Source organism: Notamacropus eugenii, chromosome 6 (genome assembly GCF_028372415.1).
Source record: "Notamacropus eugenii isolate mMacEug1 chromosome 6, mMacEug1.pri_v2, whole genome shotgun sequence".
In the NCBI taxonomy this organism is placed as follows: domain Eukaryota; kingdom Metazoa; phylum Chordata; class Mammalia; order Diprotodontia; family Macropodidae; genus Notamacropus; species Notamacropus eugenii.
Window position 1 is genome coordinate 103732967 of NC_092877.1, and position 16801 is coordinate 103749767.

A 16801-nucleotide genomic window follows, 5' to 3' on the forward strand; every position below is an offset into this window, starting at 1 on the left:
TCAAGCTCTGGAATTCTCTGGCTTTGCAATGTCATGCCTTTCCGCACCCCAACCTCTTCCGGACCCAGGTTCCGAGGTCCGTTCCCGTCGACCTCAGGCGTCCATCTCCGCAGTCTTGTCCTCTCTAGTCCACTCTTTCCCCGTCCGAAAGCAGCAGCAGGAGCAGCAGCACCAGAAGCGCTAAGAGCAGCAGCAGCAGCGGCGGCATCGCAGGCAGATTCAGAGCAGAGTTCCCCCTCCTGACTTCTAAGCCCGGGGAATAAAGGTGGCCGAGAGGCTGGAAGGGCTGGGGGGTGGGGGTGGGGATAGGGGTGGGAGGGGGAGGGAGGGAAGGAAGAGGAAGCGTTGCTACAACTGAGAGCCGCCCTGCCTTTCGCGCCGGCGTCCTTGACAGCCGAGCCAAGCAAACGTCAAAGTTTGTTTAATAATCGCCTGGGTATAAATATGCACCAGTGGTCTAGGCGGCGCCAGGAGGGGCACCCTAAGGGGCCGCGGATGCAGGCTCCCGAGGGCCGAGGAACACCTCCCCTCCTCTCCCCCTTTCCCCTTCCCAACCCCTTCGCCTCCCGCAGCTGCAGGTGCTGAAGACCCCGGGGCGAAGAATGGAAACGCCTTTTGGGGTCTAAGGGTCCCCTCCCCCCAATTTAGGAAGAAAACATCCTTCCTGACCCCTGCCCTGCCCAAATTGACTTACACCTGTAAAAGCCGAGGAGCCACCATGGCGGACAGCCTAAGAAGATTAGTGAACAACGAATGCTGTCGGATACTGCAGGAGAAATTGGAGACGTGGTACAAGGATTACTACGTGAGTCGCTGGGGTCCAAGCCCCCGGCAGGAATCCAGAGATTCCGGGGAGGTGGGAGGTGTCTGAGGAAAGGAAAGGAAATATACATTCCCTGCCTTCCTTTTAAGGGGATGCGCACATGCTTGACAGGATCACAGCACTTAGTCCTGGAAGAGACCCCTCCCAGGATCGCACTCCCACCCCTTCGTTTTATATTCCAGGAAAAGTAGCCCAGGGAGGTGGGACGACTTCACTCACCTCACCTAAGGTCACCCCGAAAATGATCTGCCCAAGGCAGTGCAAAAAAGCACGGCCTTGGATCCTTTGAAGTCAGAGTACTTGGGTTCAAACCCCGCTTCTGACGCTTACTACCTGTATGACTTTGGGCAAGTACTGTAACGATTCACCTTCTAAGCCTCAGTTTCCACATAGGTCAAATGAGTGGTTTGAACCAGGTTAATTCTAGGTAATCTGTAAGGTCCTTTCCAGTTCAAGATAACTGAACCTAACAGAGCAGGGACTCAGACCCAGGTCAGTCTTCTGACTTCATACCCACTGCCTTTTCCAGTCCTTGAGCTGTAAATTATTACAGGTTAGATTAGTGGACTCCCGAGGATCTCTTCCAGTTCTGAGATTCTGGGAATCGCGGCGCCCCGTAACGTGATAAGGAGAAGACTCATGACTTTTGCCCCTTATTTTCGGGTCTTCGGGCAGCAGTGAGCGCTCGGGTCCTGGCCGAGTCCGGAAGGAGGGGGTTCTTTCAGTGTCAATGACTGAGGGAACCCTGACTTCTGTGCTTTCCTGGGAAAGCGGTAACCAAGGACGCTGGTTGCCATAACGATTGGAATGGAAGGCCATTGACTCGTCTGGTCTAGCCTACAGTAGGCTGTGACCTAAGTCTTCCTTGCATTTCATTCGTCGCGATCTAATCTGAAAGTTAAATAATACTAAAGCGCAGATTCAGCCTTTTTCTATAATCGCACAAGCAGGATTTTTTGTACTCTCTTTTCTTATCAGTCTCCCAGAGGCTGCAGGTAATCTCAGAATTTACCTTTTCTAAATTCACCATTTTTAAAATTTTTTCCCTAATCACAGAACCAAGAAGGAACCATCTAACTAGGTTACTGTAGTTTTCCTTTCCATATCAGTCCACAAAGGAATGAAATACATTTACATATGGCCTACTATGTGCCAGGCACTTTATAAATATGATTTCATTTGATTCTTAAAACAACTCTGAGAAATAGGTGCTATTATTATTCCCATTTTACAGGGGAGGAAATTGAGGTAAACAGAGGTTAAGTGACTTGCACAGCTCAGGTCTTCCTGATTTCAAACCTAGTTCTTTATCCACTGTACCAGCTAGCTGCCTTTGTCCACAAAGAAAACCAGTAATAAATTAAGGACTGATTGTATGTAATTTGTAATAAGAAAATATCAGGTTATCAAATCTTTACCCAGCTCATTTTCACAATGGAATTACAATGTACCTTATATTGTTGTTCAGCTGAGTCTGATTTTCTTTGACCCCATTTGTTGGCAAAGATACTGGTGTGGTTTGCTATTTCCTTCTCTAGCTCATTTTACAGTTGGGGAAACTGAGGCAGACAGGATAAAGTGACTTGCTCAAGGTTACACAGCTAGTAAGTGTCTGAGGCCAGATTTGAACTCAGGAAGATTAGTCTTTCTAACTCCAGGACCTTTACTCTGCCCACTGTGCCACATAGCTGTCCTCTGCCTCATGTATTTACATGATCATTTATCCATTTCTTAAAGCAGGGTTACCCAAGCAGTAGATTTTAATTGATTATAAAGTTTGAAGTCTAGTAGATCTACAAACTATTGCTATGCAATTTCTTCAGTCCTAATCTCCTTCCCAAATGTTGTTTGCTGAGTTTCTCTTCTGGAAAAATATCTCTGCTTGAAGCTATTTCTTCATTCCCAGACTCCCCTAATCTGATTAAGAGTGCTATGACCTTCCCATGTCCTCTTTTTCTTTCTTTCTTTCTTTCTCTTCTTTTCTTCCTTCCTTCCTTCCTTCCTTCCTTCCTTCCTTCCTTCCTTCCTTCCTTCCTTCCTTCCTTCCTTCCTTCCTTCCTTCCTTTCTCTTTCTCTCTTTCTTCTTATTCTCATATTCCCCCCTTCTCTACACTTTCTTGTCAGCCACCTTCCCTTTGAGAAAAAAATGAAAAGTAGCTCTTCATTCAACAAATATTGCATGCATTCTGTATTTATATGCTGAGAAACATTAAAAAAAAAACTAACAAAATTTAGGCCTTATCCTTCAAGGAGTTTAAAAATCTAATATGGGAAAAATAAAATTTATACAAATTCCCATAATACACAATAGAACATAGAAGATGTAAAAAGAGAGATACTATTGGCACAGTGGACAGAAGGGTCGTCTGGAGTCAGAAAGATCTGAGTTCAAACCCAACTTTGGACACTTCCTAGCTGTGTGATATTGGGCAAATCACTTAAACTGTCTGCCTCAGTTTTCTCAACTATGTAAAATGGGGATAATAATAGCACTTACCTCCCAGTATTATTGTGAAGATTAATGAGATAATATTTGTAAAAGCATTTAGCATAATGCCTAGAATATAATAGATAATCAATTTCTTCCTTCTTTAATCAAATGAAATCATATTTATAAAGTGCCTGGCACATAGTAGGCCATATGTAAATGTATTTCATTCCTTTGTGGACTGAAATGGAAAGGAAAACTACAGTAACCTAGTTAGATGGTTCCTTCTTGGTTCTGTGATTAGGGAGAAAATTTAAAAAATGGTGGATTTAGAAAAGGTAAATTCTGAGATTACCTACAGCTTCTGGGAGACTGGTAAGAAAGGAGAGTACAAAAAATCCTGCTTGTGCGATTATAGAAAAAGGCTGAACCTGCGCTTTAGTAATATTTAACTTTCAGATTAGATCGCGATGAATGAAATGCAAGGAAGACTTAGGTCACAGCCTACTGTATGACAATTCCGTGGAAGAAAAACCTCAATTCTGAGAAAATCAGGAAAGGATAATGAAAGAATCAGGAGGATAGAAAGGATTTCAACAGAGATGAGAGTCAAGAACATTGCAGGATAAGGAATGGTGTGAGATACCTGTTGTATTGCCTGTTGCAAAAAGTCTAAACTCCTTAGCTTGGCATTCAAAGCCCACCATAACTTAGTTTCAACCTATGTTTTGTGGCCTATGTCCGGCTTCCCTTTGCCTATACTTTACACATCAAATTTGATTTGTTTACAAACATTTTCCAATATTTCTGCTCTTGTTTGGTAACACATATACATTACACATACACACACATATATGATGATTAGATATAGCTGAAATAGGACTCACTTAATATATTATTCTTCAAGTAGTTCCTTCTCCCAACTTTTATTTTTCAAGTCAGCTAAACTCTAAATTTTGAAGTTATTTTGATTCATTCTACTCTGTGTTGACCTGAAAACTTGGTTAGAGAAAAGGCAACAGGCTAAATGCATACATTTTATGATTTAATTAATTAATTCCCCATAAAGAAAACAGTACATAGCGCTATGGAGCCAGGATCAGAACTGGCTGACTTAGTACAGAAATTGACTGTCTTAAGTACATTTTGCCATGAGAAAGGAGTTCTCACACTGTAAACACATTGTAATTGGGTTTTGTGATCCCAGGCTATGGGCATCTTCCTTCTGTAGCATGCCTTTGTGATTCAAGGTAAGGAAAAGTCTCATCACCGAGATTGCAGACTCCTGTCCTAAACATGCCTTTGAAATTGTTTATTCACAACCCAAGGTGTAGGCATCCTCTAAACAAAGGAGACTATTAGGTCCAGACTCTTCTTAATTCAAACTTTGGCCCTTATTAAAGTCTAAAATTTATATTAAACATTATCGTCTGTCATCTCTTTTATCTAGTCAGTCATAAAGTTCTATTTATTTTTTCTTTGCAATATCTTTCATATTCTTTCTTTTCAGTTCATTTCTTTAGGCACTGTACCAGCTCAGGCCATCATCATATTCTAGAAATTATTGCTGCAGCAGCCTCCTGTCTGGTGTCAGTGGCTCCTGAGGGATTTTTCCCTTCCCATCTCCCCCACCAAACTATATGCCAGCTTTCAGTACATTAATTCTTCTGTTCAGAAACCTTTAGTGGTTCTCTATGTTCTGCTGCTTCAAGTTCTCTGCCTGGCTTTCACTTCCATCCATACTTTGCCTTTACTCTATATATACAGAACCTTATTTTTCACGTTCTCAGCTCGATCTCTCCTCTAGTCTTGCCTGACTTTTTTTCCCCTAATCTAGTAATCATATATGTTAAGTACCTACTTTGTACAAAAGCACCGTACTAGGTGCTGGGATTTCAGAAAAAAAAATGAAAAAAATAGCCTAGAATCTCACATTCTGGAAATAGTCTTTTAGATGATGGAAGACATACAATATAATGTGAAGGAGGAGAGAAAGGCTTCCCATGAAAGGGTTTGAGTCTTGAAAGTCCTAGGGATTCCAAGAGGTGGGAGTGGGGGTGGGGGGAGTGTGTTTGTATTCATGTGGAACATCACCTTTGCAAAGGTGGGAAATTGAATGCTAAATTCAGGGAACATCAAGTAAGATTATTTGGCTAGAAGCTGAGAGTGGCCAAAGTGTTACATAATGTTAATCTGAAAAGGAAAGTTGAAAGTTGACTCCAAAGGACTTTAAATGCGAAATTCACCTAACTTGCATCTTTGCTTCTCTACCCCCGTCTCCCCTCCCCCCTCAATGTTTCTCTCCTCACCTTATTGTCTCCCTAATTTACTTATCATAGAGACCCTGATCAAGTTTCATGAAGCTTTCCCTTAATTAAACTCTTTCCTTTCTTCTACATTCCAATTAACTCTTATAAACTGCAGCACACAATCTATCACTTTATGTTGTTTTACTTACAACTTGGTCACTTTTTATTCCTAACATATATATATATATATATATATATATATATGTATATATATATATGACAGATACACATACATGTATATATATTATATATATGCATATATAATATATATATATACACATAATATATAGCAAGTTCTTTGAGGACAGAGACCATCTCTGATACCATAATCTCAATAGCACCTAACAGAACTGACCACAAATATTCATTTGTTAATTAATTCATCATACTATAATGTTTTTGATCAATTTACACAAAAGTTATGAAAAGATATAAAAATAAATTTAAATGTTAGAGGGCCATTTTTTTAGACCTGAAAATGGGACCCTTCTGAGTAGCCTTATCTGACTCAGGATATAATAGGATTATTTCTTATGACTTTAAATTTCTTATTCCATTTGAAATTTAGGGGTTTTTATAACTTGAACCTTTCAGTTAAGATGAAATGGCTTCCTCTCTGTTTTGACAAGCCTCTGAAGGGATTTGTCTTCTATTACTGAGTTTTAACATTTCATCTACACTAGAAGTTTCATTTTTTGTTCAAATTTTATTTGACCACTTCCTCTATGTAAGGCACAGTGCTAATTGTTGTGGATTTACACCAAGTTTGGAGACCATATGTAAATAACTCCTTTGTGGACCCATTATTTAATTCAAAGAGCTCATCTTTCAAATCCGTCTGATTTAGTGACTGAAGAACCATGTAATTTATAATTTTCTTTTATATTCACAATACAAATTAGCCACATCCATCTGGGCTTCAATTGTTGCTAGTAATTAATTCTGGCTACCTAATTATCTCATAGTTGCATTAAGATAATTTACAGATTAATGCTGCTACTTGAAGAGGACCTAAGAAACATAAAGTACACAAATTAATAGATTTCAGATCTGGGTTACTCTGCATCTGCAGGTTCAAGTAGGTTCTAGTAGGTTCAAATTCTAGGATTCTCTGAAACTTTATTAGTCCACACTGAGGACCAGGTTTGGGGGAGTGGAGTTTTTAAGGTACTTTTCTGTGGTAGCTAAAGGTAAAAAAAAAAGGCACCATACAGTCATAAAATTAACTTCCTAGTCAGGATCTGGTTATATTCATTTGAAGTTAAAAAAAAATAGATCCAAGACTCTTGGTTATTTTATGGGGCAGTTTCCTGTTTCATAATATACTTTTACTGTAATGAATTAAAATTGCACATTCAGTGTTTGTCAATTCAAAAGAAATGAAGAGATATTCTTATAGAGATATTATCTGTGTTTATTTTATATTTTTGTTGACTAATTACAGACCACATTACAAGGTACCAGATTCTTAAAGTACAAAAGGACACCATGGTTGCTATAGCTACGTCCAAACACACTGCTTATCTGTTCTTGATACCATTTATGAAGTTTTAAAAATTTAGTTAGTGAATTTATATAGAATGCCTTTTACTTCAGTAACTTTATAATGACTAATAAAGTCGTAGTTTCACAATAAAAGTTTGGTTTACTTTCCTTATGTGATATCAATTTTCAAAAATATTATTTTTCTAATTTTTATCAGGAGCAAAATTTGTTCATATAAATTTCATTTTTATGTAGGGAAGCAGCAACACCAACAAATTTCCAACCACCGATTATATTAGGTTATGATAATAATGGGGGAAGCTAAATACTGAATCCACCATAATTCCAAAGGATTTATGCTAAAAAATGCTATCCACTTCTCGATAGGGAACTGATGGTCTCAGAGTTCAGATTGAACCACATTTCTTCTTCTTTCTCTCTTTTGAGAATATAACTAATGTGGAAATATGTTTTGCACGACTTTATATGTATAATGCTCATTGTAATTCTTGCCTTCTCAATGGGTGGAGGAGGGGTTGGAGGGAGAGAATTTGGAACTGAATATAAAAATAAATTTGAATTAAAAAGATAAAGAAATAAAATTAGATTCAGGGGCAAAACAAAAGGTGTGGACATTTTAGTCACTTTAGTTGAATAATTCTTAATTGCTTTCTAAAATGATTGTACCATTTCACAGCTCCACCAACAACGTATTAGTGTGCCTATCATTATACAACTTTTCCAGAATTGACTTGCCATTTTTTGTTATCTTTGCCAATTTGCAAGGTGGAACTTCAGGGTTGTTTTGATTTGCATTGTTTGGTTTGTACTATTAGTGATATGGAACATTCTTTCATGTGACTGTAAATTTTTTGCAATGATCTTTTAAGAACTATTCATATTATCTCTACCCATTTCTAATCCATCATTCATGTACTTGCTAAAATAGTCTTCCTAAAGCACAAACGATCCTGCCATTTCTCTGCTCAAAACTGTCAGTGGTTCCCTATTACCTCCCTCTAGGATAAATGACAAAAATGTTTTAGCTTAGCTTATAAGGTGGTTTAGTCTCTCTACGATAATTTGCCTTCATGCACTTTATATTCTAGCCAAATTAGGCTATGTATCAGCTATTCTCTGAACTCTTAACTACTGTCTCACTGACATGTATTTTTTGAGGTTATCCCTGATTCATCCTTTTCTCTCTTCGATTCAGAATTTTCTCTGTCTTTCAGAACTCAGCTTAGGTGCCACCTCCACTGTGAAAACTGCCCTTGAACCTCCCAGCCATAGTGTCTTTCCTTCTTCGGATTATCTTAGAACACTTAACCTGGACTTTATTTACATTGTACCCTACTTTTCTTATACATACATACATACATACATGTATATATATAGTTACATATATGTAACTAAGTGTAAAGATATAGCTGCATACATACACACACACACACATATATATACACACACACGTATGTTATGCTTTTCCCCTTGCTACCCACCCTAGGAGAAGGTAATGGTGCTATTTTGAAATCTTTGTATGCCAAGTGCCTATAGGGTACATTACCTTGTAACACAGAAGTTATTCCTCAATGAAAGTTTGTTGGGTTGAACTGAAGATATGCTTTTGAGCTGAGGTGGCTGGGAGAATGGTGGTTCCGTTGAGAGTGTAGGTGTCCCTCAGGGTTCTGAACTGGGGTGTCTTCTTTTTCCCCCTCTATATTACTTGACTTGGTGATCTCATCCGCTCCCATGGATTTAATTCCTGTCTCTGTGATGATGAGTCTCCAATCTTCTATCCCCTCCCAAACTCTCTGCTGACCTCCAGTCTTCATCTCCAAGTGCCTTTCAGACATCTCAAACTGGATGTTCAAAAGACATCTTAAAGTAAACATGTCCAAAACAGAATTCATTATCTTTCTTCCCCCCTCCTACCTTCCATGTTATTGTAGAGGGCAACATCATCTCAGTCCTCAGGCTTGCAACCTAGGTGTCATCCTGGATTCCTCACTATCTCTTATCCTCATTTCCAATCTATTGTCAAGGCTTGTTGATTTCACCTTAGCAATACCTCTTGAATAGACCTCCTTCTCTCCTCTGATGCTGTCAACCCTTCTAGCACAAGCCCTTATTACCTCACACCCAGACTATTGTAGTAGCCTACTGGAGGGTCTGCCTGCCTCAGGTCTCTCTGAACTCCAAACTGTCCTCCATTCAGTCACTAAAGTAATTCTCCTAAAGCACAGGTCCTATTGTGTTACACCCCCCCTTCCCCAATTCAATAAATTCCAGTGGCTTTCCCATTTCCTCCAGGATCTAAGACAAAATGCTCTGTTTGGCATTCAAAACCCTTAATAACCAAGCTCCCTCCTACCTTCCTCAGCTTCTTACATTTTACTCTACAACATGGACTCTTTGCTCCAGTGACATAGACTTCCTGGCTGTTCCAGAAATAGGACACTCCATCTCTTGGCTCTGGACATTTTCTCTGGCTACGCATCTCCTTCTCCTGCTTTGCCAACTGACTTCCCTGGCTCCCTTTAAATCTCAACTAAAATCCAGTCTTTTGCTGGAAGCCTTTTCCAAATCCTCTTAATTCTAATATTTCCCCTATGTTAATTTCATATATATATATATATATGTATACACACACACGTATATACACATATATATACACACACATACATACATATATGTATATGTTTGTATATAGCTTGCTTTCTATATATTTATTTGCATACTATCTCCCCCATTAGATTGTAAGCTCTTTGAGGGCAAGGACTTTGCCCCTTTTGTCTTAGCACAGTGCCTGGTACATAAATAAATGTTCTTTGATGATTGTTTTAGAACAATGGCAATAAGGAGAGGTCAATCAAGGAAACAGAAAGAAGAGGAAAATTAGGATAACATAGTATCTTGGTATCTAAGAAGGGAGGGGAATCAATATAATTAAATATTACAGCATGGCCAGGGCAAAAGATGATCCAGAAATAACCTTTACACTTGATAATTAAGAGGTCATTAATGGCTTTGGTTAAAAAGCAATTTAATTAGATTGGTATGAGTAAAAGTTATATTGCAAAGGATTCAGGAGAGAGTGAATTGTGAGAAAACAGGAGATGACTATAAGATATTACACTGAAGAAAACAGATTGAGAGATAAAGGAAACAAAATGGTGCCTTGAAGGATGGATAGCAAGGTTGGGAGAATGCTTTTTTTAAGATAGGGAAGAGATGACATTGATGCCTCATTATTATGTGGAGTTGATACTGATTTCTCAAAAGTTATGTCAGCAGAATTCTATAGGACCTAGGTCCTATTAAGCCAGAAAAGACCAACAGAAAACTTTTCTCTCCGAGGAAAAGGTTGGCTAAGCTTGAATAGAGTACCAAGTGATGAAATTTTATGATCATGGTGATGTAAAAAGCAACTTTATAATAAGGTTGAAGGTGAAGAGGACTTGTGGTCTGTATTGACTGAGGGAATAATTAAACTGGTGAAATCATGGATCTTTTAAATATTTATATATTGAAGAGATAGTTCTAGTGTGTTTTAGAACCAGTGGTGATGGAAAAAGAGACTAGATGAGCATCCAGAGGATCTGGGGAAAAATGGGATTGGATGCAGGGAGGAAATGTATTAGCTAGTTTTGAAAGGAAGAAAGACACTGCTTCTTTTGAGAAATGAGGTAAGAATGCAATAAGTGTAGATAAGATATTCTGAGGGTGGTGTATATGGAAATATGAGTGTGCTCTCCATGGCTTTGATTATTTCTGAAAAATAGGAAGCAAAGTCATCTGTAGGAAGTGAGATAAAGAAGTAGAGTTGGGGGACTTGAGGAGTGCAGAAGAATTTTGGAACAACTGCTGTGAACAATTTGATACAGAATCAAAGAGAAATTAAGAAAAAGATTGCTGAGTAGTAAATAATAAGGACCTAAATAAAGTTAGAGAGTATAAATCTGTAGTAAATTTAGTCATCAAGGATTCATTATTTTCATAGAAGCCTAGAGAACAAAGACGGAAAGGACAGATAGTAGAGATGACCCTCTTTAAGTTTAAGGATTAAAGACTGTCATAGTGAGCACACAGAAGAAAGTAAAGGGGATGAAATTGAAAGGAATTCTAGTGAGGTGGAATGGTGTTGGCACAAGAATGGAAGTCAGAATTAGTATGGAGTAAAGTGAAGGCTAAAATGGCTGGAATAATAACATTACATGTAGAAGGAAAAAGCCTAGTTTCTAGTCCTCAGTTCTGCTATGAACTTAGTATGTGATCTTGGGTAAATTACTTAACTTTATGTAACAGGTTGGTTGGTGGTTGTCCTTCATTTTCAAAGAGGACCAAAATGACATCACCATGATAAAGTGAAGTTTCAGTGTGTCTGACTGTGTCTCATCAGACCAATACGAGCTCGGAATCCTCTACCATAGGCTGGGTACAGATAGTCCATATGAACTTTTGGGATGGGTACTCCAAATTTGCGCATCTTACGTTTACTTTGTGCTGTCTCAATTCTGCTTTGCTCATAAAGCACAGCACCCTTTCTGATGTGGGTATGCCATGCTAAGCAGTCCTGTGCCAGTGAATCCCATGTTGCACAGTCAAATCCAAAGTTCTTGAGAGAGACCTTGAGAGTGTCCTTGTATCACTTCTTCTGACCACCATGTGATAGCCTGCTCCATGCAAGTTCTCCATAAAATAGTCTTTTTGGCAAGCGCACATTTTGCATTCGAACAATGTGGCCAGCCCATCAGAGTTGTGCTCTCTGAAGCATAGTTTCAATACCTAGCAGTTCAGTTCAAGCAAGGACTTCAGTGTCTGGTACCTTATCCTGCCAGGTGATCCTCAGAATCTTCCTAAGACAGTTCAGATGGAAGTGATTCAGTTTCTTGGCATGGCGCTGGTAGACTGTCCATGTTTCACAGGCATGTTTCACAATGAGGTCAACACAATGGCTCTGTAGACCTTCAGTTTGGTAGTCAGGCTAATACTTCTTCTCTCCCAAACTTTTCTTCGGAGCTTGCCAAATACTGAGCTAGCTCTGGCAATGCATGTATCAACCTCATTGTCAATGTGTACATCCCTGGAAAGTACACTACCAAGGAAAGTGAACTTATCCACAGCATTCAAAACTTCTCCATTTGTTGTGACCGATGGTTCCACATATGGATGATGTGGTGGTGGCTGATGGAACACATGTGTTTCCTTGGTGTTAATTATTAGGGCAAAATTAACACAAACAGCAGAGAATTGATCTATACTTTGTTGCATCTTGGCTTCAGAGGCTACATTGAGTGCACAATCATCTGCAAACAGAAAATCATGCATTAACACTCCCTCCACTTTGGTCTTGGCTTGTAGCCTTTTCAAGTTGAAGAACTTACCATCAGTATAGTAGTAGTAGTTGCCCTTGATGCCGTGTTCATCCTCATTGAAAGCATTTGACAACATGGCTGAAAACATCATGCTAAAAAGCATGGGAGCAAGCACACAGCCCTGTTTCACTCCATTAATGACTGGGAAGACATGAGAGCATTGTCCACTATTCAGAACCTGAGCAAATATGCCATCATGAAATTAGATACAATACTGATGAACTTCTCCAGGCAGCCATTTTCCATAAGCCCTCATGACTAACAGTGTCAAAGGCCTTGGTCAGATCTACAAGCGTTGTATATAGACCTCTGTTCTGCTCCTGGCATTTCTCCTGGAGTTGTCGGGCAGCAAACACTATATCGACTGCTCCTTGGCCCTTTCTGAAGCCACACTGACTCTCAGGTATATGACCATCTTCCAGGTGAAGGATCAGCCTCTTAAGGAGGATTCAAGGTAGGGGGACCATTGCTCACACAAAAGCTGACTGAAATTTTCCAGGTTATATGGCTAGAGGAAGTTATCCCCCAGGAGTTCAAAGATGCCTCCATTGTCCATCTCTATAATGGTAAAAGGAATAGATTGTCCTGTGACAATCACAGAGGGGTCTCCCTCTTAGTGAAGGAAAATTCTTGCTGGCAAAATTCTTGCAAGAGTCCTCCTTAATAGGTTGATCCTTCACCTGCATGATAGTCATATATAACAGGTACAACTCAGGTGTACCCACACTTTAGGGGCCTCAGCACCTTTCTCTTGAGTATCACATTTTATACTCTCTGGGTTGTCTTACTGACTCCTGCTTACTCTCACACTAGTAGGACTAGGTTTCTACTGATAGTCTACCACCACACACTCTCAAATTCTCTCAGGGTCATACGGATAATTCTGTTGAATACACTCTCTCTACTCATTACTCTAGCTCTTGAGCCCCAACTGATAAGTTTCTATTTGTACAACCAGCCACTCACAGTACAATACACCATGATGAACTAAATAATCATTACATTTATACAATCTAGTCATTTACAATAAAGACACTTTTTAGATCTTAAATGTAACCAGTACTTAGCAATAAAGACGAGAAATAACATACTTATATTTAGCCTATGCATAAATAATAATCTATATAAAAATATGTATTCTTCCACTAATTACTTAGTATTTGTGGGGGAGAGTAGGTACACATTTGCAAGAACTTGGCAAGAGAGCACATGAGGGAGAAAAATCTATGTGTTGTGTTAACTCACAATTCTGGACTATAGGCTTTGGTATCATCAGTCCATTCTGGAATATTGTACTACATGAAACCCATGCTTGTCTTTTGTTACTCACTACTCCATCTCTTCTGTACTTGAACATAGTGTTTACAAACTCTTTCAAGTTACAATCACATTTAAAAGGTTATTTAAAAGTTGTTACTTCTTAATGGGAATATCAATTGCCTTTAAACTAGAGAATTTCAAAGTTCATCAGGTTGGCTGACTCTGGGCTTTACAGACTAGCCCAGCCAGTTATTCACTCACCTAGATAACGTGCTGCCCAACCAGAAGAGAGCCCAAATCAAAGCAGCTCATGCTAGCCTCTTGGGTAAGGCAAACCAGCCTAACCGCCATCTTCTTCCTATAAAACAAAGCAGATATGATGCCTGTTTCCACTCCCCTCCCCCCATTTTTTGCTTTTCCTTCTCAGACTAGCGAGTGTGAAGAACGGTAGGATAAACTTTTGAGGAGCTTCCCCTCTCTTAAATTTTAGGTGGCAGTGAAGGGCAATAATTAAAATTTCGGTCTTCATTCAGCCAATCAGAAATCACATCGCTAAATCTGTCAACTGACTGCTCTTGCTATTAATCTCTTCAAACAGCTCCAACACATTGTTTTCCCAACCCCCAGCTGTTTCTTCAACCCTCAATAGTTAGGTTCTTTCCTCCTTAGTTTCCTGTCTCCAATACCTATATCTGTCAATGACTTAAATCAAAGCCTCTTGGCTCTCAGCAAACTCCCTTTCCTCAGAAGTAGAAAATTTCTCCTGTGAAATTGATAGTCCCTTGAAAATAATATCTCAGTCTTCAAATATTTATAGGATTTCTCTTCTTTAATGAGAAATCTTTAGTCATAGGACTAAATATAATGTATACAGTCTTAAGACTGTACACAGAAGATCTGAGAGATCATAATGCTATGTGTCTAATAAGTCATGGTCCTCCCACTTATTTCGTGGCCTTCTTTTGTGTCCTATGTAAGTTTCTTCATCTTATAATTTTCCAATTTTTAAAAAATTAAAAAAAATTAATAAATAAATTTTCCAAATTTTAATAAATACAAATGATTTCTCTCTCCCTTTAAACTTTCAAGTGTTCACATACACATAGAGCATTTAGGGGTTAAATGACTTGCTCAGAGTTACATAAGCAATAGATGTCAGGACTTGAATCCCTCTCATCTTGGCCTCGAGGCCAGCTCTTTTCCCACTGTACCACAATGCCTTTCATTTCCCCAGTTACTTTCATTTTTTCCCTCTGGGTTCATTCTTTTTTCTTTCGTGTTTTTGTATTTATCCTCCATTTGCTTCATCTTCTTTACTCCATTACCTGCCCTTACTTCCATCTTAGCTGATGTGTTTTTGGAATCTAAGTTCCACACAAATCTCTTAAGGAAGAGTCTCCTTTTTCCTCCACATAACTGTTTCTCTTTGTCTTTTTGGGATTTAATTCCTGAGAACTTTACATCCTCCTAGGCTGACCTTATTTATAGAATTGTACTCTATAGGATCCTACTTAGTCTTTCTCTGAACCCTTTGAAACTTGTTCACTTGAGGGGGAAAATGAGTTTCAATGGATGTCTATATTCCTTTCATTTTTTTAATTTCCATTTTTATCAATTCCTGGTGGCTGTTAGGCTAATTAATTTTAGAATTATAGTGTCATAGAATATCAGAGTTGAAAAGGCTCTTAGAGATCTCTAGTCAAATTCTATCATTTTATCTATGGGGAAATTGAAACTGAGAGCTTAAGGGACTTGTAATAAGGAATGTCAGGAGAGGTACTAGGTTTCAAATTCCTAGTGTGGTTTTTGCCCCGTGTATCACAGCATAGGTGATCTCTCTTGTTCCCCAAACTTTGTTGTTGTTTTTTTTAATTACCTGTATTTCTCCACTACACTTTTCTAGACATTCTTTATATATTGTGATTGGATATAAGTATAGGGGGTTGATTGATCAGGGAAGCTCTTCATCAACTTTGATAATATGGAAGTGAATGTCTGCGGATTTTTAACTGCATTTCCCTATGAAGAGTCACAGTCTCTGGGGATCATTTGATTGGTTCAGGGTATTGTGGGTTGTACCCATCCCTTTGTGCTGGACCTATAAAAGGAACTTTTGTTGCATAATGATGTTTTTTAACCTTTTTTTTTTTTTGATGGTGCAATCCGGAGACAACTGAGACCTAAGAGCAGACTTGGGAAATGGATACATTTTGTGCCTTGGCACAGCCAATGTATATCAGGGTCTGACTGACCATGTCCCACGTCAACCCCATACACTATAGCTAGTAGGAACTGGGCCAATGGTAGAGCAGTAAGAGTTCCTGTATCCAAAATTTCTGAACCCCAAGTGCCAGATTTGATGAGGCAATGTGAGTATCAGTCACAGGGATACATTGCAGTTGCACATGCTATCAAACATATGATGACCCTAGGAAATGGGTAGTGTACAGCTTAATGGTGGGAGTCCCTTTAACCCAGACTCCTGGATAAGGCAGGAATGATTTCCTGAGCAATTTTGAATTCTCAGAGAAGTTGGATCCAGCCCTCTAGAATAGAGAAGGGGGAGTTTATGTGCATCATTCAGGATGGCAGAGACTTAATCACTCATCGTCTTTTAGGTGTTAATGGGTATTTCCAATAAATAGATGTCCCTTCCATCTCCACTCATTGAGGTTGTTAATAGGGATCCTGACTTTTTCCATAGGGAGATATACTTAGTCAGTCCTAAGCAAAGACTCCTCCTTGTAACTTTATCAAGTTGATTAAGGAATTTCCTTGATTTATCTCCTTCACAAACCTATGACATGCTAACATAACTTTGATATTTAATTGGCAAAACCTTTTAGTAATTCCTAAGAGGTGGTGGTACTAACCTTTGTAGACTCTAATGCTTTAGTACTCTAATGGATCTGGGAGCTCCATGAAGTGGGATTCTTCTTCCAAATGTCCGTTGCAGTCTACCCTTGCCTGTCCATCCAGTACAACTTCATTTAAGTTCTCCCCTAAATCAGGCACAGATCATCCAACATGCTTTGCAGTGAAGCACGCACTGGCCCATCTTTTTTTTCCTTGTTACCTATGTCTGATGAGACCCTTTATATGACTTCTACATAATTTC

At 39.0% G+C, this 16801-nt stretch overlaps 1 protein-coding gene across 12 annotated transcripts in view; it reads left to right on the forward strand.

Annotated features, from left to right (window-relative positions):
* The first annotated feature begins 445 nt into the window (after positions 1–445).
* The window catches only part of SPATA18 (spermatogenesis associated 18), a 105260-nt gene continuing 88904 nt past the window's right edge, over positions 446–16801 (forward strand). For 10 of the 12 annotated variants that reach the window (XR_011969585.1, XR_011969584.1, XR_011969583.1 and 7 more), the window contains exon 1: positions 453–805. Coding sequence is in view for 4 of the 12 variants with exons in the window: in XM_072620749.1 (XP_072476850.1) it covers positions 719–805 (87 nt within the window). In the remaining 8 variants the exon portion in view is untranslated. Of the gene's footprint in view, positions 806–16801 lie in introns of all 12 variants that reach the window. The other 2 variants (XM_072620751.1, XM_072620752.1) reach the window with 2 other exon arrangements.